This window comes from Heliangelus exortis, chromosome 6 (assembly GCF_036169615.1).
Source record: "Heliangelus exortis chromosome 6, bHelExo1.hap1, whole genome shotgun sequence".
NCBI classification, from domain to species: domain Eukaryota; kingdom Metazoa; phylum Chordata; class Aves; order Apodiformes; family Trochilidae; genus Heliangelus; species Heliangelus exortis.
In genome coordinates this window covers 22,600,652-22,621,842 of record NC_092427.1, presented here as the reverse complement: position 1 = coordinate 22,621,842, position 21,191 = coordinate 22,600,652, and the positions used below count along the sequence as shown (strand labels likewise).

General features: G+C 41.1%; 1 protein-coding gene across 9 annotated transcripts in view; it reads right to left on the bottom strand.

The window, feature by feature from the left end:
* The window catches only part of PIKFYVE (phosphoinositide kinase, FYVE-type zinc finger containing), a 65,348-nt gene that overhangs the window by 23,336 nt on the left and 20,821 nt on the right, over nucleotides 1-21,191 (bottom strand). For 8 of the 9 annotated variants that reach the window (XM_071747180.1, XM_071747173.1, XM_071747179.1 and 5 more), the window contains 13 exons: nucleotides 20,574-20,712; nucleotides 17,969-18,126; nucleotides 17,083-17,194; nucleotides 15,426-15,573; nucleotides 14,766-14,933; nucleotides 9,376-9,438; nucleotides 7,228-7,357; nucleotides 6,735-6,915; nucleotides 5,344-5,418; nucleotides 4,629-4,736; nucleotides 3,723-3,863; nucleotides 2,906-3,032; nucleotides 598-1,784 (listed from right to left, as the gene is read on the bottom strand). In XM_071747180.1, the coding sequence (XP_071603281.1) occupies nucleotides 598-1,784; nucleotides 2,906-3,032; nucleotides 3,723-3,863; nucleotides 4,629-4,736; nucleotides 5,344-5,418; nucleotides 6,735-6,915; nucleotides 7,228-7,357; nucleotides 9,376-9,438; nucleotides 14,766-14,933; nucleotides 15,426-15,573; nucleotides 17,083-17,194; nucleotides 17,969-18,126; nucleotides 20,574-20,712 (2,737 nt within the window). The remainder of the gene's footprint in view (nucleotides 1-597; nucleotides 1,785-2,905; nucleotides 3,033-3,722; nucleotides 3,864-4,628; nucleotides 4,737-5,343; nucleotides 5,419-6,734; nucleotides 6,916-7,227; nucleotides 7,358-9,375; nucleotides 9,439-14,765; nucleotides 14,934-15,425; nucleotides 15,574-17,082; nucleotides 17,195-17,968; nucleotides 18,127-20,573; nucleotides 20,713-21,191) is intronic. The other variant, XM_071747177.1, reaches the window with a different exon arrangement.

Below are 21,191 nucleotides of genomic sequence, written 5' to 3'. Positions count from 1 at the left end.
GCCCTGCAGCCTTGGTGGTGACATTGGAGTTACTGGGGGAAGGAACGTGGTATCAATTTTCCTGTATACTTGTATATATTGAATTTTTTTCCTTTTAATCATTACTGCTTCATTAAAGCTATGTAGTTTAGTTTCCAACCCATAAATCTCTCTCTCTTTTTCTGTTTCCTTTCTTTATCAGGAAGGGGGATTAATAAAGAGCATCTGTTATTCAGCTTAATTGCCAGGCCAGTGTTAAACCGTGACCTTGGCTCAAGTACCAAAACGTTAGATTATTTCAAGGAGTTCTGTTCTGCTCCTCTTGATCGTAGACTTTTTTACCAAGCAGCCTGCAGTTCATGAAAGTCCCAAAATTTTTACCTTAGAGACAAGTTAGTTGCTTTCATGGCAGTTTCAAAAAACTTTTAATATTTTGATTACAAGCACAGACTGCCTTGCTCTGAAATTTCAAAGATTTCTCCCCTCTCCTTTATAAGTTATATCAAACAAACAAAAAATACTTCTTGTTTAACATTTAATATGAAACACTACACCTCCTACATTATCAGGAGAAACTGATGTAATCCAGGTTTTCAGTAATATAGCTTTGAATCTTACCTTATGAGACCATGAGGATTCAGTCTGAGCCAGTCCCTTCTCATCTTCTTCAGTTCTGCACCCAGTTTTTCCAGGAGGAACACTAGATACATCCTTACTTTGGGCAAAGGGATCTGTGCTCTTCTGAAGTATTCTTCCTCCTCTGGCCCGATAGTCAGCCAGCATTCTGGCTAAGCTCTGACTACCACCTACATGTTCTGCTATTCTAGTATTAACCAACTCATGAGAAGGTAAGATTTGGATAGCCTTGGCTTGGATACTCCCATTCATCCCTTGTAGTCCAGAGAGATCCCGCAACAATTGTCTCTTCCTTCTGCTCTCCAGTTCCTTGTATTCCTTATTGAGGAGAGGAGACCAATAAACTTGCTCAGGGAAGTATTCCCGGGCAGGGCACCTCATACCCTTTTCAGTCAAAAGAAATGGTTCACGGAACATCATTACAGGAGAAATGCTGAGAATGACATCTTTCAGTTCCTGCTTAAATGCTGCAGAGTAAGTCTTGAGACGATCCTCAGATGAAGTTACCTCTTCCGTGACATATAAACCAGTATCATCCTGGAGAGGGTCTCTGAAGACTCTCATCTGACTTTTGGACTCCTGCAGATCATCTGTCTGTTGAAGAGACTCTAGTGTCTGGCTATCCAGAGTGACCAAGTGCTGGTCCATCCCATGGAGGGGCAGCAGGGATGTTTCAGGTATTGCAGAAGGTACAGCACTGAAGACTGGAGATGGGGACTCTACTTTGTGATGCTCTTGCTGTTTTGAGGATGCTGTTTCCAGTTGACTGTTCTCTTGGTCAACTCTCTCAAATACATCTCTTTGCTCAAGCAAGTTGGCTTCATCACAGGACACTGACTCAGAGATTACAGGAAGCTTTTCAGAGGACAGTTCAATGTCTCTGAGTGTTGTGCTGAAATCCTCACCATTAAAGAGGTTCTCTTGTTCGCTTTCATCTCCTGCCTCCTCAATAAGTGAGTGAAAGGAGGTGTTTTTAGTCAGAGTAGGGGGCATGGCAAACTCATCCATAAGGAAAGAGATTTCCAGCTGGGAATGATAAGCCACACAGATCATGAATATCAGGATCTCCTTCACTCGGGCTAGCTCGTACTCTGCAGCACCACACAACTTAATAGTACAACCCAGATGTTGGGGACACCCTTCGAAGAACATCAGGGTTTTTGTCTGTTCTAGAAAAAAAAACAACACAGGAGTTATGATGACAACTGTATTTAACATGCTCTTTGGTACCTCACACACTCAAGACACATCAGTGGTGCAAGCCAGATGCATAAATTCACATAACTATGCTGAAATAACACTTTTATAGTGAATGCCTGTTCTGCTTGCAAAAATATTTTCCTGTGCTGTAAAACAAGTCATCATAGAGTCAAAGTGAAGACCACATGGAACATGTTGGCCCAAACAGCACAGTCCAAGATCACTGTTGGCTCTGCAGTAGTGAAGCAAATGAATGGCTATCCTCCTAGGCACATTTGCTCATCCTTACAAATCAAAATTCTACAAAATTTTGAGTATAATTTTAAGGCTAGAAGGGGGTATGGGCAAAGAGATGAAAGAAGGGGGTGAAAGGCAAAGAGATGCAAAGATTGTGCTGTCACAAAGATTTGTATCAACAGCATTTATATGTGCCAGCACCAGTGGTAACCTGTCAAGCAGCATTTCTTCCTTCTTCCTTTGCAGACTTCCCTGCCTAAAGAAGGTTACAGAGATAAAAGGAACTAAATTTCTCAAAGGTGCAAGAAGCAGAGTACATAAATTACAAGGCAAAAATTTTGATTGGATATGTTAAGGCTGGACCAGATTATCTTTTCAGGTCTCTTCCAAACCAGGTTGTTTCAAGATTCTGTTTCTATGTAGGAAAATTCTTTATGCCAAAGATGGTTAAGCAACTGAATGGGTGCCCACACAGACTATGAAATCTCTGTTCCAGAATACTTTCAAGAGTTGGCTGACAAAGCCCTTACAAATCTGATCCTGCAGTGAAATTAATTCTTAGTGTTTTGAACAGGAAATTGGACTAGACAAACTCCAGAGTGGTAGAAAGAGGAAAAACAGGCTGAAAGGAAAAAAAATAGGCCTAATTAAAATTGTGTCTCATCTTAGCAAGATAATGTCTTTGTGTCCACAGCTAGTTCACTGTAGTGAACCAAGGTGTAACAGAAGAAAAATGAGTGTGAGTAATAATACTTAACACACAAAGCACCCTAAAGTTCAGCTCTAGTTGAGAGAAGTAAAGCACGTTTTCTTTCACAGACGCATAAATTAAGACACGTCAAGCTTTACTCACCATTGGGCAATTGAAAAACCTGCATATAGAATTTATGACAGGTTCCCAAACGTGGTTTGGTCAACAGTTGGTCCATAGACATCACCAAGTCTCCCTGGGTCATTCGACTTACCCGGTCTAACACTTGCTGTAAAAATGGAAAGAACAGTAAGAATCTGCAGTGCAGAGAGGACACCAGCATCCTTAGCTTGCTCTTAAAAATAAATAAATGAATGAATTAATAAATATATACATGCATACATACATAAATAAAGCCAGCATAATCCAGCAGACCTCTCACTGAGGTTAAATCCAGACACAAACACAGCCACAATACACAAGACTCTTAAAAAAGCAGCTGAGTAAATACTTCTGGTGAGGATTAACATGGTGTCCTTCCTTGGGGATATCTGGATATGTTCATGTGGAAGAATATTTCATGAGGTACAGTGCAGGTAGCATAGTGCAGCTATCAGGAGCTCAGCCAATCCCCACAGTGTCTCTGTTTGGCTGTCTGTATGCTACCTCACAGGGACAAAGAGGCTCTCTGGGGATCACAAACCTGTTAAGGGTCTGTTTCAAACGGAGTCAAGAGTTAACAGAACCTAGGCAAGGTACATGGCACCAAGCAAGGACATAGAAAAGTAGCAGTGAAGAGCTAAGGAAATGTTACTTTCCAGTTTGTCTATCTTGCCTTCTTGGAAGAGAAGTACCATTAAAAAAGAGCCCAAGATTGATAAATTGAGGAAATTAGACAACTCTTGTTTTCTCCAGAGAGCTTGCTAGAGGGAGAAATTACAGGGATCCATCCCAAGGCTGTCTGACAGGAAACACTCACCGGCTTGACATTGATGACAAGAGTGATGCCATGCTCCAAGAGCATGTCCTGGGCGATTCTGGAGACAGTCTTCTCAACAAGGACCAAGTTAGGCCTGACATCAACTATCCGCTGTACATAGTTCTTCAAGAACTCCCTTTCCTGCAGACAGGAACAAAGCGTGGAAGTAAACTACTGCAAACTCCTTTGGAAAAACACTTAAATGCTTAGCATTGCGTTCTCATTTAATAATGGGAAAAAAAACCTATCCAGAAAGCTCATCAGTTGCCCACTGCACCCACTTCCTCACCCCCCCAGCACAACACCCAGTTTATCAGTAATTTGTTCTACACACTAATTGCATGGGAGGACACAGTCCAGTGGCAGTCTCAGGGAAGAGACTTGCAGCAGAAACCAAACATATGTATGTACCTTACACAGAAAAAGGCTTGAAGTTTGAAAGGTGCTAGAATTACACGGTCTAAAGAAAAGCTGTAGTATCATGTTTTTCACCTTCACATTCACTTCACATTCACCTTCACTTTTTCCTATGCAATCCCACTCATTCAACTCCACCTTACACAGGAAAGAGGGAAAGGAGAAAGCGGGAAAGGAGAAAGCGGGAAAGGAGAAAGCGGGAAAGGAGAAAGCGGGAAAGGAGAAAGCGGGAAAGGAGAAAGCGGGAAAGGAGAAAGCGGGAAAGGAGAAAGCGGGAAAGGAGAAAGCGGGAAAGGAGAAAGCGGGAAAGGAGAAAGCGGGAAAGGAGAAAGCGGGAAAGGAGAAAGCGGGAAAGGAGAAAGCGGGAAAGGAGAAAGCGGGAAAGGAGAAAGCGGGAAAGGAGAAAGAAAAGGATGTGGACTTATCATCACTTTCTTTTAATCACTAGATCTCAGGCAATTTTACCCAAGAAAAAAAGAATGCTCTCACCTGAAGTACTATAGGGTCTATGCAAGTAAACTTTGTTTCTTCTCGATAAAGATACTCAATGGAGCATTTCAGCAGAAGAATTTTGGGATTTTTTAAACAAGAGTTCATCTAAGAAAGACACAAAAATAGTTAAATACAAACACCCAGAAGTGAAAAAGCACACAAAAAGAGAGACTTCCCATGACTGGTTTTATTCCCCCAGGTATCTTCCCACTGCTAACCCAACTACACATTCTTCCTTCTTATGAAGATGTTACTCCCAGTTGTTGGAATTTCAAAGCTACTGTCCAGTAAGAGTCCAATGCTAAAGGTTTCAACATTCATCTACAAAGTCTTGATACACTTAGAAGCCCCCATCTAGAGGCTTGACTTCCTGCCTTGTGTAAAGGATCACTTTAACACTGTCATAAATCAGAACCACAAATGCCTTTTTTTTGGCTAAAAACTTGGGGTGATGCCTTCTGGGGTGCTGAAGTGGAAAGTTGGTTTTCTATTCATGTGTGTGGAAAGCTCATTCCCCACAGAATCTCTTGGCTAAAACAGCTTGGAAAAGAGATACCTTAAAAGCCATTCTTGTTTAGGGTCTCAAACTGGAGAAAGCTCACAAACCTCCTAAGTGGTGAGAGAAGCTTCACAACAGAAAAAGGAAGTCACTGCCCACTTGTTTCCTCAGCAAGCACGACAGTCAGTACTTGATTAATCAAACCCACATTACCTTCTTGTGTGCAACATTCTTGGTGCAAACAAATCCATTTACCACCATGGAGTCAAATTTATTTCCACCAGGGATCTAGTAAAGCAAAGAACATTTTTAGAAATGTCATACATTCCTGTAACTTCTAATGCAGTAAACCTAATACATCAAATACCTATTGTAGCTGATGAGCAGGTTTCAGCTACACTCGCAATTAGCAGAAGAAAAATCAGATGCAGTCATTCTGAACACAAAACTTTCTTCCTTTTAAGTCTAGCAAACTGAGCACAACATTAGAATACGTACTAGGCTCCAGGATCTTTATGTCCCTCTCAACAGATTCATATTCATTAAACTGGATACACTCTAGAAGATAGTAAGGGAACTTAACTTCTATAGGCAATGGGAAGCATAAATATTTGCATGACATTTCCACTAACAACAAAACACGTCACAAGGATAGCAAGGAGAATAAAGTAAAAAAAAAAAAGAAAGCCAAACCTCTGCCTACTATTTGAACACATCAATTGATTGGTACAAGCAACCAACTACAGGAAAAATAAACAATGTGAAACAGGTTTCTGAATGCAGTGTTTCAGGGGATGTTTTTGTTAGCATGTGAACAATGCAGACAGCTATGAAGAGCTTTCACTTCTGTACATCTGCTCTTTCAACTAGAGTTTCAGGAGAGGTAGCAACAACTGATGCTGCTGGAAAAGATGCCACAGGGCTATCAGCAGAACCATAAGGCTGTCCTCCTATCTTCCACGGCTTCCAAACAAAAGATGCCTATTGAGGCAAAGTTTGCCAGAGAAAAATAGTGTCAACCCTTTGATCCTCAGTCACACCAGCTCCTTGGATGTGCATTTCAGACCAGCCTCTCAGAAGAAACTCTGCATAGCTTACAGTTCAGCAGTGTCAACACTGGGTCATCTGGCAGAACTGGATGCACCATCCCATAACAATTAAGTTTTCCTCTTGAAAGTCACTGTACTTGGCATGGGAGGAGCTCAGTCCTCCATAATGGATAGTTATAAAGCTATGGATTGCTACACAGGGTCCTGCATGCTACTTATCCAGAATTCAGTATATCTCCAATTCCAGCACAAAAAAGCCGAAAACAAAAAAAGGAAGCGACTCATTACAGAAGTGTTACTCTCTGCTGCCTTCTGCAGCCTACAGTCTGAAAAGTCAGCTGCAGGGCACTAAAGCAACTTTCACAGGATGCAAAGTTCCTTTTCTGCAACTTTTTTCTAGAACTCCACCTTATCCAAAGGCCAGGTTGGCTATTTACACATCTAAACACGATGTGTAAGTGATGGGGCAGTGGGAAGAGGCCTCTTCTCTTCAAACTAGGGTGCTGTCAGCAGCTGCATCCTTTCGTATCCCTACATCCACTGTTGGAAACTTACTTTTTTGATGTGCACAAACTGGCGGATATCCATGTCATCATCTCTGTTCTTAATATCAGGCCGTACAGTTTGAACCACCTGACAGACCACAGGTACAATGATATCCCTCCAGGACAGTGACAGGGACTCATTGTACAGAAGCTGCTGAAGCAGTGCCATCATGTGATTGTGATTAGCAGACCTGTAAAAAGGGCAAAACGAGTAGAATTATCATGAGAAAAATACAGAGCAGTGATGAGTTGAAGTCACACTTCCAAAGTAAATTTCTTAACATTTACAGTGCAGCAAGTCCTTTAAAAGAACAGCTGCCTAGAATGTTCTACAGTCAACTCTGGCCCTGTACTATAATATAAAAATCACAAGAGCAATCAAAATATACTGTAAAAATGCTGTTTTCTTAATGTAAGTTATTTCCTTGTAGATCAAGTCCTACTGAAAGCTGGTGAAATTGTTACTCAAGATATGCAAATTCCTTTTTCTCCATGTTTCTTACAGCAGCCTTTCCATGGCTTGCTTCTCCCCATTTTCTTCTCTCAGCAGATCCAAATTGCTGTGGTGCCAGCCAAGGGGTGTGAAAAAGAGTTCTTTGGACTTCTCCTCCACCCTCCTGTTGAATAACGACTCTGCAAGAGACAAACAAACCTTAATAAAAGGTCACAGTACAATGTCTGTGTCTTTCTGAAAGGCTACTTTGAAAATGAAAGTATTTGCTAGGATGTTAAGTCTAAGCCTCTTGAAATACTAAGTTGATCTTGACACCATAGTAATATAATGCAGCAAACAGTATGCAGTATAACAGTGGCAAGTGTACCAAGGAAAAGTGAGCTTACAGAATTCTTATACTGCCAGGATACAGCAGACTGACAGTATTTCTCTGCTGGAAATTAATTTTTACCAAGTTTGTTAAGGAAAAAAGTCTTACATCCTAGGTTTGACTATAAATGTGCATCAGATTCTACATTGTGTATACTCACAATACATAATCATGATGCCTTTTAGACTTAGATTACTGGTCAAAGGCACTAATTTGATCCAAGAAAAGCTTCTGTTTTGAAGATAGCTACGTGGAAGTGACATTAAAAATCTAGGTACTACATTCAGGGTGCAGCACAAGTATAAAAAAATATCATGTGTTTAGAGCATCTTCCAAACGTATTTTAAAGAAATGCTATGTGATCTATTCATTCATGTCAGACTTTTGAAACACGATGGGACATGCAGGGATGGTCCCACACACCACCTCCTTGCTGCTTAGGTGCAAAGGGAACTGCCAGTAGGCTGGTTTTTCTAGCCCATGTCACAGTATTTAATACTACAGAAACTTCAAGGAACTTCTGTCAAGAAAGTGGCACAAGGTTTTCAAAAGCACACCTCACCTCTGTCCACCTAACCATCATACACCCAAGTATCTCCCCAGTACAACAAACAGGATGCCAATGAAGGCTATATCCAATTAATACAATTTTTAACATCCTAAATGTCAATATTAATTATAGCCAGATTTTGGAAGCAGAAAATGTGTTTCAGCAGTATAAGACAGCCCTCACTTCTAGGGAGTCTGACACTTTCAATCTCTATATTGTGCAGTAACTCCTTAGGACTGTTCTCTGTTTTGCAGTACAAAGGTGAGAGGTTGTTTCAGTACAGTTTTCTGTGCTTTGCAAGAGTTACCTGTTTATTTCCCACACAGGTATTGTGTGGGATATTATAGAATAAAATTATAAACTTCCCCATTTTCATAATGGCTGGCAATATTATAAAGTCGTTTATGCTACTAGTGTATAAATTTTCATCAGCAAGTATGTAAGCCTTCAGAGTTTAAACTTAAACTCCTCAGAGCATATGATGCAAGTATAAAATGCTTACACAATAGTAATAAACAGGACTAACTAAAAAAAGACTCTTAAGACAACAAGTAACTTCTTCCAGATGCTCCACAGCCAAAATTAGCTATGTAGAAGATTAAAATAAATTACATTATTTTCCTCTTTCCTTTCTCCTGCTCAAGCTCAGTTACAAACCAGCAGCAGTTTAATGAAATAACTTATTTTTCTGGCTGCACAGACATCAGGATTTTGCCCCCATTTCCTCCCTTATGAGCTTACAAAAATCATTAGCATTAACTGGAAGAAAAAAGCCCACAAGGGTACCTAGCCATGATACTGGAAGGCACATGTGTTTTAAAACTCTCAACTGCATCTAATGACCTTTCACTTCCTGGTGGTAACAGGAAACGGAAAAGATGTGAGATGAAGCTTTAAGGTCCTGTGCAGAGGCAATACAATTAATCACATCACATCTTCATTTGCTGGGATACAGGAAGTTATAATAGTGCCTGCTACATAAGTTTATGGGTGGGGAAGCTGGGAACAGACTTGGCACTTTACACTTATTGTAAAAAAAAGTAAAAGCCTTTGAGTGCTTTTCAATGAAGAAATCTGGCAAGCAAAAGACATTTAAGATCGAAAGTGCATTAAAAAATATTAAGACCATAGTTTACATATATCAGGTTTGCCACAAATTAGTTCACACTTACAGTTACATAAATGTTTCTAAAGGGTCAATGCCCTATTACAGTATTGAGGAGTTTTCATCATTGTATTAAAAGCACACAACAGCAACGTTTGAAGTTTCTCCTTACCTTTAATAAAAGCATCACTTATAGAGAACATCTGCTGCCCTCCGTTTTCAGGATTCAAGTATTCTGAAAGAAGAGGGAGATAGGCGGAGACAAAAAAAAAAAAATGACAGGTTACACTGCTGCACCTATATAATTACAACATGCACACCCACACCAGAAGAAGCAGCATTAGTCATGAGTGTTTAGTCATCAGTTTAGCAACAGCTTGATGAGTGGTCACGACAAGAATATCCTCTCATTCTTGTTCTATCAAAAAGATTTTAGATTACAAGAAAATAGGACTTATTATTGCAAAGAAACAAAATAAAGCAGGCATGAGCAAAGACTGAATTAGGATTTAAGAGCTTGCTTTTCTAATTGACCCACACAGCAAGCAGACAACGTGGGGAAGTCCAGGCAGGGAAGGGCCTCCTCACCCTGGTCTAAAAATGCGGCTTCAGAACCTATTTTGCTCTTACACTCCAATGATGTATCTCAGACTGAGGGAAAGACCAGCCATAAAATTTATCATATACAGTAAGGGAAACAAAAGACAGTCTGCCTTTCAAAAAAGAGAAATCTAAAAGAGTTTGAAGTGTGTTTTGAGGAATCCATGCTGAAAAATGCAGACTTAACATATGGGAAACAGGATAAAGCTCCATCTTCTACATTTGTTTAGCTTGCTAGATCTTGATCTTTCATGCAGGCTGGCTGGCTATAAAAGTTTATTTTCTCCAGAAACCATTAGTTTGTTGTGCCTTTAGCTAGTTCCTTGCTTCTACAAAAAAGGGACTGTACAGTGGGAAAACAAAGAGTAATATCCCAATTGCAAATACATGATGATCCAAAGTCTGAAGCTAATCCTTTATCACATTTCCTGAGAATGGTCTAGACCTACTGCAACAAACAGAACGCACAGCCAGGGAACTTTCAGACAAAAACAGGAACCAACAGAAAGTTGACAGAACACAAGCAATCTCAAGTCTCTTAGCAGTAGCACTTAAGAGAGACACCGCCCCCCCCCAAACATGCTACCAGTTAAAAAATCTGAGCTTGTCTGCAGTTGTCCTGTTTGCAAGCAGACACTCAATAGATAATGTAACAAAGAGAAGTTGCAAGCCTCCCTTGCAACTTGATGGCTATGTGCAGATTCCTTTCATCTCTTGCTTAGATTAAGAGTTAACATTACAAGCAAATCTACTGCTTGCTAAAAGCTGGCTCAACCTCAGCATCCATTCACCCACTGCCCTAAAGACTACCTAGAGAAAGTAATGTCAGGTCATACCTAGACATGAGAATGTATACTAGCACCTCCATCCCTCTCCACCATGCTCCAGCCTCAGGGCAGCAGCTCTTACTGTAACCATACTCAAATTAAGTCTGACACACACCCCTGACTGGTATGGCCAGTGCAGGAGTTTATCCCAGCTGAAATCTAAGCTCAGTTGTACTCTTGACAAAGACACAGGTGGCACCTCCAGACCAGGAACACTCCTCTTCAGTAGAGCTTCACCTCCTGCACTTTGCTCCCAGTGGTGCCCCAGGGGAAGATCTTGACAAGATAAGATGCCACACCTCTTCCTAGGCTGGACCAGTAACACACTAACAGCTGTGAGTTTGAGATGAGAGTGGTGACCACATTTCTTACCTCCCATAATCCCTACACACATCATGTTCACTGTGTCAGGATGTGGAAGGGAGAGGAGGTTGTAGCATACTTTGTAACCTTGTCTGCAAGCAGTTAGCCATCAAGAGCCCATCTTAAAAGGTCCCCTGCGCAGCTTCACCAAAAGAAAATAAAAAAGAACAAAAAAAAACCCACCCCAGACTGTAAAGATTCCTAGCTTTGATAATCAAGGGCATCATTGCATCACAGTGCACACAGAAATTTACAGGTCTCCACTGGAAGCCAACAAGTACAGATATTAAACACCATACAGATTGCTCTGGTCAGCAACCACATCTTTTACTGTAGATACACAAACAAGGATCCATGCATCCGCAGATACCCACTGAAAACTGAGATATACCTTTTCAGAAATAGGTGCACCAAAAGGGCTCCTAAAATTGTATGCTAAGCTTTGGCAAGCAATGGAAATAAGGAACTGTGTTATGGTTAATCAGGTCCTCTTTCCCCTCCAAACTAGATGCAGACATCTAAAACTGCCCAAAATACCTGCTACCATGATTAAGGATATGTTGCTGCAAGGACATTTAGAAAATAGTTACCCATATTGATAACTTTACCTCTTTAAAAAACAACCAAAATATTTAAAATACTTAATTTCTACCACCAATTTAAATACAGAAAGCAATCTTACTTAGTTTTCCATTTTGATACACACTATAAAGTACCATTGTCTTTAGGCAGTTGATAATATGAATGAGTCATTACACTCACTTAAGATACTATAAGCCAGCTAACTTGGAGTCACTAGAATTTCATAGAAACACACCAGACATTAGTCAGCCTATAACATCACAAGAAGTCCTGCCACTAGACTCAGACTATATACAAATCACTAGATTCTAAAACACTATTGGTACATCACAGGCCATTGCTTCAAAGCAGCTGACCCCTGTGACTAGTGGCAATAGCATCACTTAATCATTTGAAGAAACTCACTAACCCCTTAAAGTTGACCTGCAGTTCTACCACTCAGTCTTCTCAGTCCTCCTCCAATGACTGTAAATTACACAGCTGTGAGGAAATTGAGTTACTGGCCTCAAAAGTGGGCGTGATCTTAACTTTCTTTGAAATTATTAATTTAAACTGAAGTCACTGTCATGCACTCTAAGGTCAAACTACAATTCCAATGAAATCAAGCCAAACACACATATCCATAATAGCCATAGGGAAGTTACTGACCCCTGACAGCAGCAAACATACCATGTCACTGATCGAAAACAGTACTCTGGTCTTTAAAAAACAACTCCCACTTTACATAAAAGCTTAACTATCTAGTCTCAGTTGTCTAATAATTGTGATACTTTAACATCCTGGATGGCATCTTCTGTTTAATACAGCCAGGATAAATCAGGAACACAAGGTGAAAAATCTCAACCTTCTGACTCTAATCTTTCCAGAACAAAGTTTTAGAAGTCATCCATTTCACTGCTCCAGGCATTACAGTATATGCACTGTAGAGTCTCATCCCACCTAATTTGTGCATGCCTCAAATAACAAACATTTATGTACCTAAAAAATTTCAGTCTTCCTACTGCCAAGAAACTGTCATTCATTTTAACTTATTGCTCCCTGGTTAGGTCTTTCCTCTACAAATTCTGATGCCAGGAATAAAAAAAAAATTAAAAAAAAAAAAAAAAAAGTGTACAGTAAGCCCTCTGTATTTGCATAGGATACAGATTTTTAAAAAAACTGTAGGATAATATATACCTCTCCACAGTGTGTTTTAATGACTCACAGCTCCACCCTATCACAGTTCTGGACATATTATAGATCCCTTCCCCTCAGGGCAAATCCATTGTCTTAAAAGAAATTGTTGACAGTTTCCTAATATGATTTACAATCCTACAGAATAACCCAGTTAAGAGATTGCATAACTCAGGAAGTGGTAACAAACACCAGTCAGAGAAGATTCACCAAAGATAGCAGATTGCTGCCAACATACAGAATTCAAAGGCAGGCATCTCTCTCAGTTCTCTCACCACTTGCCTTTTCTGCTGATCTTTGAGCTCTTCATCATCAAAATTTTCCACACAAGACCTTCAGTTCTTGCTATGAGAAGCCTTTGATTTGGTCAATGGTTCCCAAGAGAGACAGGCTCTCTTATGTTTCACCTTCATCATGTGCTGCTTTTTTTATAAGGAGATAAAGATTAAGATATGCCTGAAACCAGGACTATCACTCTACAATTCTTCTAACGCTGGCCAGAGCCAAACTGACTACTGCCTGCTTTGCTGCCAACAAATACTGATAAAGATAAACCCACTACAGCTGTAAATTAATAGAATACTGCAGCACATCTGAGGCTGTTTCAAGCTCATTTAATCCACCATCCCTCCTTCCTAAAAGGAAGTCGTGGATATATTCTCACTTTCCACACCTTTTTTTCCCCTGAAGATGCATTAGTTTTTCATTTTATTAGGGCACAACAAGTTGAAAGGAACCAATAGCAAGCTGGTGTCATTAGTGCTGACTACATCACCTGGCTGTTGAGTTATCTGACATCAACTCAGATTTCAAACCTGCTCTGCTCTTTTCTCTGGGAGAAAAAATAAGCATTTAAGTTTCCCTTCTTCTAGACATTTTTGTAGCAAATAACAAAAGCAAAAGGTGACTACAACAGGTACTGGCAAATGCCCCCCTCTAATCTGCCTCACTCTCTCTCCCAGTCTAACATACTTTCAAAGTCAGTTGTGACCAGTTCTCCCTCACTCTCCTCAATGACCATTTCAGTTTCAGAAAATGCAATCTGTATGCAAGGATTAGGTTAAGTCTCACGTTCTGATTCACAACAACAGAATTCATTAGGAGTACTCCATATTATTTAATGCTGGATTGTCTTTTCACGTTGGAAATACTGAAACAATATGGGGAGGTTGGGGGGGGTGTGAAACAATAATTAAGAGTAAGAAACTCCTTAGTAGCAGCCAAAGATAGAAGCCCACAAAGCTGAGGTAACCTTAAGTAAGGAAGCAGAACAAAGACATCAATTGCTACCCAGCATGAAAAGCAACCAGAATACATCAGATCCAACTCAGCTGCAAGCCCTGGGTTCAGTCAGCCCTCGTCCAATTTAATGATGCAATTGTCAAGAGGCAGGCACATTTTTTTATATGGATTTTTCTTAGAGTCTTTCGATTTAGTACTTACGTAGAAGAAAAAACTTTCAAAAGAACTTTTCAACACTATTTGATTTTTATTTTTTTGTATTCTTTGATGTTACATATATGGATTAAGTTAGGCCTTACTGCTCATGGGTAATATTCTTCTTGTCGAATGTAAGCTTAAGGCAAAATTAGAAGTTATCACAGAACTCTTCCAAGTTAAATTTGTTTGCTTGTTGTTTGGGTTTTTTCTTCTTGCTTGCTTTTCCAATGTTATCTCAAACTACAGAAAGCCTTATCAAACTGGTTTGTGCGTGAACTATTTTTCCACTCCAGCTTGTCAGAAACTCTGTATGTGGATCTGCCCCGTTACATATGAGCAGGAGACTTTGCTTCAACTCCAAAGAGAAAGTCACAGGGGAATTAAACAATGTGCAGAGAAGGTGTTTCAATAGGTCTACTGAGCCTCCTCAGAGTTGAGCACATCAAAACTACAAGCAAGTGTAGCAAATGTATTTCCCCCTCTGAAAGACAGCTACAAAAGTAGCGTCCAAATAGGTCAGTACTATTATGGTCCAGCTCTCCATCATGTGCAACCCCAGCTGGTGACTACCTCATACCTTTTTGGTCGGCAGGGTGAGGGGGCACATGTGGGTACTTGGAGTGCTTCTTGATATGGAAGTTCACGTTGTCCAGCTCCACGTTCAGGCTGATAGAGGCGGCTGAATCACTGTCCATTGTGGACTGGAAGCTGCTGACTGAAGTGCGCTTGCTAGGGCTGGCGGAGTCTTTTAGTGTTGGGCAAGGGGGAAGATATAGGGAGGAGAAGGGTTCAAATGGGTATCATGAGGGTACCAGAGAGGAGAAAAATTGTCTTTAATGCATAAAGATCAGTGTGCAATGCTACAGGGATGCAGTATTGATACAGTATTTTCACAGTTCTAATCTTATCTTCATGTATACATGCCGATATATTGGGCTTTCTTTAGTGCATTACTATAGGGCCCAAAATCAAGCAGAAGTCTGCCTAAGAAACAGAAGGCAGCCTTTTACACTCTTCTCCTCAATTAGAAGTATGAAACTTTGCCAGTTCCACCAAATACATAATACTGTATCCATCATAAGAGGAGGACTAGCTAGGTTATAGTTTGTTTAGATCCTTACAGCCCCATGCGAACACACACGCACACGTAAAGCAAGACATGGTTATACTACTATGACCCAAAGGACTGGGGATAACAGGAGAAGGCAGAGTGAGAGCAGGACTCATGAGAACTCACTGGCTAAGTTATCTTCTCCTTCATCAGCTATCTGCTCTGTGTCACTGTCATCAAACTTGATGTCTTTGAACCAGGATGGCTCAGAGTGACCCTCTACAGAATTCACAGAGTCACTGTCTGGAGATGGGGTTTCTGAGAACTCCGTGCTCTAGAAGACAAGGAAATTAAAAAAAAACTGTTACGGGCAGTTCTGCTGAAATATTAGAAAACAGTCTGCTACAAACACAGATTCAACATTTTAAAAATCAGAGGATACTCTCAGTGGACTGAGCCAGGTTAGTCATCCAGCCACTCCCATTGGAGTGAAATAGAACGCTTTGGGACAGGAAATAAGCATTTCTTTACACTTCCCACAAGTTCAGTCTCTTGCCTCCTCCCCACATGTTGTGATTAAGTGGCACTAAAGGACAAGTTTATTCTACTGAACATTTTTTTGTCACCTCATCCAGCTGAGCAGTTTTAAATGCTTCCTATCTCTAGTCAAGGTGGGTGACGATCACATCCTTTCCCCAGAAACCAGCACATAAAGCTTTTGGTGGAGGCTAATTCTAAATTACTGGAGCAATTCCCTGACTGACCAAAGTAGCTCTAAGAGATTCACTCACGAATCAGACTCTAGCTGGGACAACTGTGTCAAAACAAAGCTTGGCTAGCATGCCAGAGAACCTGGAGAGCATCTAAGCCGTTTCCATCAGCCATCCTGATGCCTCCAGTCACCTTTGGGTACAGTGAATGCAGCAACATCAGACAGTGCTTCCCACTGACAAGAATTGGCTTCAAACCTCAAACAACATAACACTCTTACAAGTAGTTACAAACAGGGATCCACAAGCACTTGTTTGTTAAGGGCAAGCTTTTTACCTGCCAAACTCAGACAGTACAGCTAACAAGGTGATATGCAACCCAGAGCAATCTCAATGGAAGACCACACAACTGTGGCTGAGAGCTGAAATGCACAAGGAAGACAAGATGCTAATGGCTGCAAGTTTTCTGACTGAGTCCATGGGACAGCTAAGCCATTCTCTTAACGCAAGAAGCTGCAGAACACGGGAGACACAACTGAATGCCTTCATGTAACAGAGGCTACAGAAATGTCTTATTCAAGTTAAAAAAAACAATCTAGCCACTGAACCCAGTAACTGCTCTTACTTCTCAGCAAGTTTGCTTGCAATGAAATACAGTAAGATAGCAGCCCTAGCCTCTGGTTCCCTGCCTCCCCCTCAGCTAGTCAGTCCTATTTCAGGCACATGAAAAAGAACCCTTCCCAGTCGAACATCATGTTGCTAAGACAGTGAATTCTTTATTACTGCCATCACTGGAGATCAGAAGAAAGTAATCAATACAAAATGTAAGAAGATCCAATATTGTATAGGTAAAATATTCATTCTTTGGAATTTTTTAAACAAGGAACTTTGCAACAGAATTAGGAGACCACCATTGTGTCTCAGTCACCAGTAACTGCACACTAATTCTCAATTCTGCACCTGATAGCACAGCTTTCTTGGCAAAGCAGTTCTCTCAGGCTTGAAACCACTGAGGAAAAAGGCTCTGTACAGAGGAGCTGATTTAGTTAACATACAACAGCTGCTGCTAACAGGAAAAGACTGCAGTCTGCAGCCAAACCCAGCAAGAACCATAGCTTTCCTAATCCTTTTACCTGTAATGGTCTGTAGAGAGCATACTCATCTCTGAAGAGTTGATCATGATGACTGACACATTCCAGCCAGCGTCCATCAACCAACGCTTGTCCTATTGCAATGGCTTGGGCCCTGGAGGTGTTAAGAATACAGATAGTTTTCAAAGTCTGGTTCTATACACACAGGGTTTATGGTACAAGCATGCTACAGATGCAAAGAGTAGGCTGCTATGCACAGTTTGGCTCATCAGTATCCCACTGCCATGTTTAACTAGACACTATTTAAAATGTGCAGAGACAGCAGTGTACTGATTCAAGCATGGAGATAGATGAAGAGACTGCCAATACTCTGAACTCAGCTGAGGTGTCCAACAGATGATTAAGAAATACAGTTTATGCTCCTCCAATATTGTTGCTTGAGTTACACATACTGAAAATCTCTGCTGAGTGAAGACTGTTGCCCGATACTTAAGAACTGTTTCAGTTTCATCCCTCTCTTGCATAAATACAGCAGATACTTTATACTCACATGGTTAGGAACCGGCCAGCCCCACCAATAATTTGGCTATGAAACACTATCAGTGATCTCTGACCCCAGTAGCAGACTTGCCATTTGGAACAGCAATGAGTATTTTTGGACACTGTAATACACTCACTGTTCTGCATCTGCTTGAGTGATACTTGTCCTGTAAGCTGCCTCCCACACACTGGATGGCAGGCATCCCTGTGCCCTGTTGTTTCGGGACATGTAGAGTCAGAACCCCACCTCCAGTAAAGAGGAGGTCTGAATTTTCTTCCTTTCTTTCTCTCATCTCCCTGCAAAGGGGTCTATCTTTATAGCTAGAACTAACCAGCTCCTGTCTGGTTAGACAGGAAGATGTCTGCTGTCCTGAAGCATCAGAGTTACCTTGTGGTTATGTGCCCATTTCTGATAAGCCAGTTGACCAGCTCCTTCCCCACAATGCAGTTGGGATGTGTCCGCAGCCAGTAGCGATGGTCTTGAAACTCTATCCCACTGTTGTGATGACAGATTTTCTTCCACAGATCTTTCAGCTGGACTGAGTCCTGAACAGGGAGATGTGCAAGTTACTCACTAGTCTGATCTTAACTCTGTTTTCAAAAGCATCAACCTGGGCCCAGATCAGCTTCTAGATCAAGAGCCCTCCGAAAACAAATAAACAAAAGGCATAAAACCCAAACCTTTCTGTACAACTTATCAGAATGTGCCAACAGACATGAGATCAACTCCCTGTTATCCTTCCTTTTTATAAAATTGCAAACAAGAAACAAAATGTTTGTACCCTTAGAGTTAATGGAATTTTTTGTTTCTAATGTGGTAAGATTTTTACTGCTTACAAGATACTTGTGTCTTTCCTACTGCCCTCTTGCACACTTTTCTCAAGCTCAGGTGGTGTGTAACTATAGAACACAATGAAAACTAATCCTTCAAAAGAGGGTTTTTCTATATAGCTCATGCTCAACCTAGCCTTGTAAAGCACAGCAGTCCATTATTAAGTCCACATAAAAAGCAAGTACTTGACAAAGCAACGCAATGCTGCTAAGATCGAGTTCTAGGATACCATTTCTTTTTGAGGATTCTTTTTTTATTGTCTAGTATCAAGCCTTTTTTAGACACTGCTATCTTTGGCCACTAAGCAGAATGGTGTGTATCCTTCCCAACTCAATTAACCATTTTTGAACCTGTGATTCTCTTCCCCTCACCATTTAGAACTCTTCAGCCTGTACTTATTTCAGGCCTGTGAGGAATGTACACCAACTCTTGTGTAGGTTACGCTCCACACAAACCAAGCTGTCTCTGCACCTGGCCCATTTTGCTTTCCCATATGCACCCTGGCTTGGCACAGCACAATCCATTGATGCAGACTGGAAACTGGGACCTGGGATTATTCTGAAAGAGCAACAGAGCACCCCAAGGGGTGGAGAAGAGATACTGCAGATCACTTTCTTAAATGCCTCACTCATTCTGTTTTTGTGTAATGGAGGAGAAGAAAAAAAAAAAAAAAGCTTCAATGAAATCTTAACTGGTTTCAGCTTTCCAGTTAACTGCCAGACCCACATTATTTCATTTTCACAAGGGTGGCCTGAGATCCAAGAGTTTTGCTTCACTTGTGTTACTGAACTGACTTTTTGCTTATATTTCCAGCAATGGCTTTCCTGAGTATTACCCCAACACCAATGTCAGCAGCTTCCCTTCCACACTTGTTGTAGAGTTAAATGGATCAGTAACAGAACACACCACACGATCATAAAATTTCATGCAACTGATTTATCCACTGTTTAGCTGCCTTGTAGTTCACCCTTAACTCGCCTGGTGAATTCACTAAACTGGACAAACTGTCATAATACAGCAAAATCCTTTCATTAAGGACTTTGACCTCTAGTTCACAGAAGTATGTGCTTGCCCCATCATGCGCTCATGTGCGTACATCGTCTTCTACCTTTTACTTCATGAGCAAAGTTCATTAGTCTTCTGAATGGAATATGTTAAGCTTTAAATTAACTCCTGATACAGTCAGCTCCACATGCTAACATCATTAAAGAAACAGTGGGAATTCAGAGAAAATCCTACACTAATTGACACTGGTCTTACACAAGCAAAAGCAATGCTACCGATCATCTTCTTTCCTAAGGAAGGAGACAGCCAAAAAATTAAACAATGTGAACCACAGAATTACCAAGCCTGGGAAAGACCTCTGAGATCACCAAGTCCAGCCTGTGACCTAACACTAACCACACTGGCTAGACCATGGCACTAAGTGCCACATCCAGCCTTTCATTAAACACCTCCAGGGATGGTGACTCTGCCACTTCCTGGGCAGACCATTCCAGTTCCTGATCACCCTGTCCATGAGGAAGTGGTTTCTGATATCCAACCTAAATGTACCCTGGCACAGCTTCAGGCCATGCCCTCTCATCCTGTACAGTAACAGCCACCTACAGCACTGCCTCTGTAGGCAGGGGATAACAGGATTACAAAGAATACTGACGTACACTGACTTTCCTTCAAACAAGTATGTCACTAAAACCTTCTACAAAATGTTAGAGAAGGGGAAAGATGAAGTTATATTTTGGCCCAATAACAGCTTTAACTCACTCATCATGCCATAAGCATTTTGAAAAATTTAAAGTTTCCAAGAACGTGGCTTGAGAAAGAGAGAATCTGAACTTGTAGAAATACATAATCAAGCCATTTTGTTAAAGCAGCAAACATGACAGGTTTAAGCTGCAAGCAGCCACCCTAAAACAATTCCATACTGTGTAACAGATTTTTCAAGATTAAAACTGCAAACACCATTTGAAACTATTATTTGTTTCAGGAAGACAGTGTCCAAAGCAGCATTAATATTCTACATCCCTGCACCACCTGGAAAAAAGGTCCAGGTAAGAGCGCTCAGACAAGAGCCTTTAAAGGCAGCAAGATCCCCCTGCTGCATGATACAACAAACTTCACTGCCTTCACAGAGCAAGAGAAACAGAAGTTTGAAAGGTACCAGAAGGATTTTGCGCTCATCCTCGTTGGTCTCTGCCTTCGTGTGTGTGCGGCTGGCCTGGGGGCTGACAGAGGTTTCATAGGCAGGAACCATTGGTGAGCCTGACCGATCCAGTGACAGGTTAGTGATGCTGGATGATCTGTAGTGGAAGAAAGAAGGATTGAAGTGTGTTTGTTGTGCTTTCACCACAGCAGGCATTGATCTTGCAGCATGCTAAAAAGGAACGTAAGCTTGTGACAGTGCCCGCTCACCTCAGTACAGACTTAGTGCTTAAATCTTCGTTCCCTATCAAAGCAGAAGAAAGGATCCCCAAGAAAGCAAGTGTTTTGCTTTGGAATATTTAAATTAAACATAAACCTTTGTAAAGCTCTTTGTTGGGAGCAATGAGAACTATGTTCAGGCACAACAACTCACATATGTCTGCATTTGAATACGGGGATGGGACGCTGGGCAGTAAGAAGCTCCAGCAGTTTGGAGGCAAGACAGATGGCAGCAAGGGCAGCCATCACCAGGATCCCTGTCACAGGACACTGATACTCTCCCTCTCCTTGACCCATCTAAAATTCCTTCTCCTCAGCTCTCTGAAATACAGACTCTATAGCTTGCAGAGTCTGAATT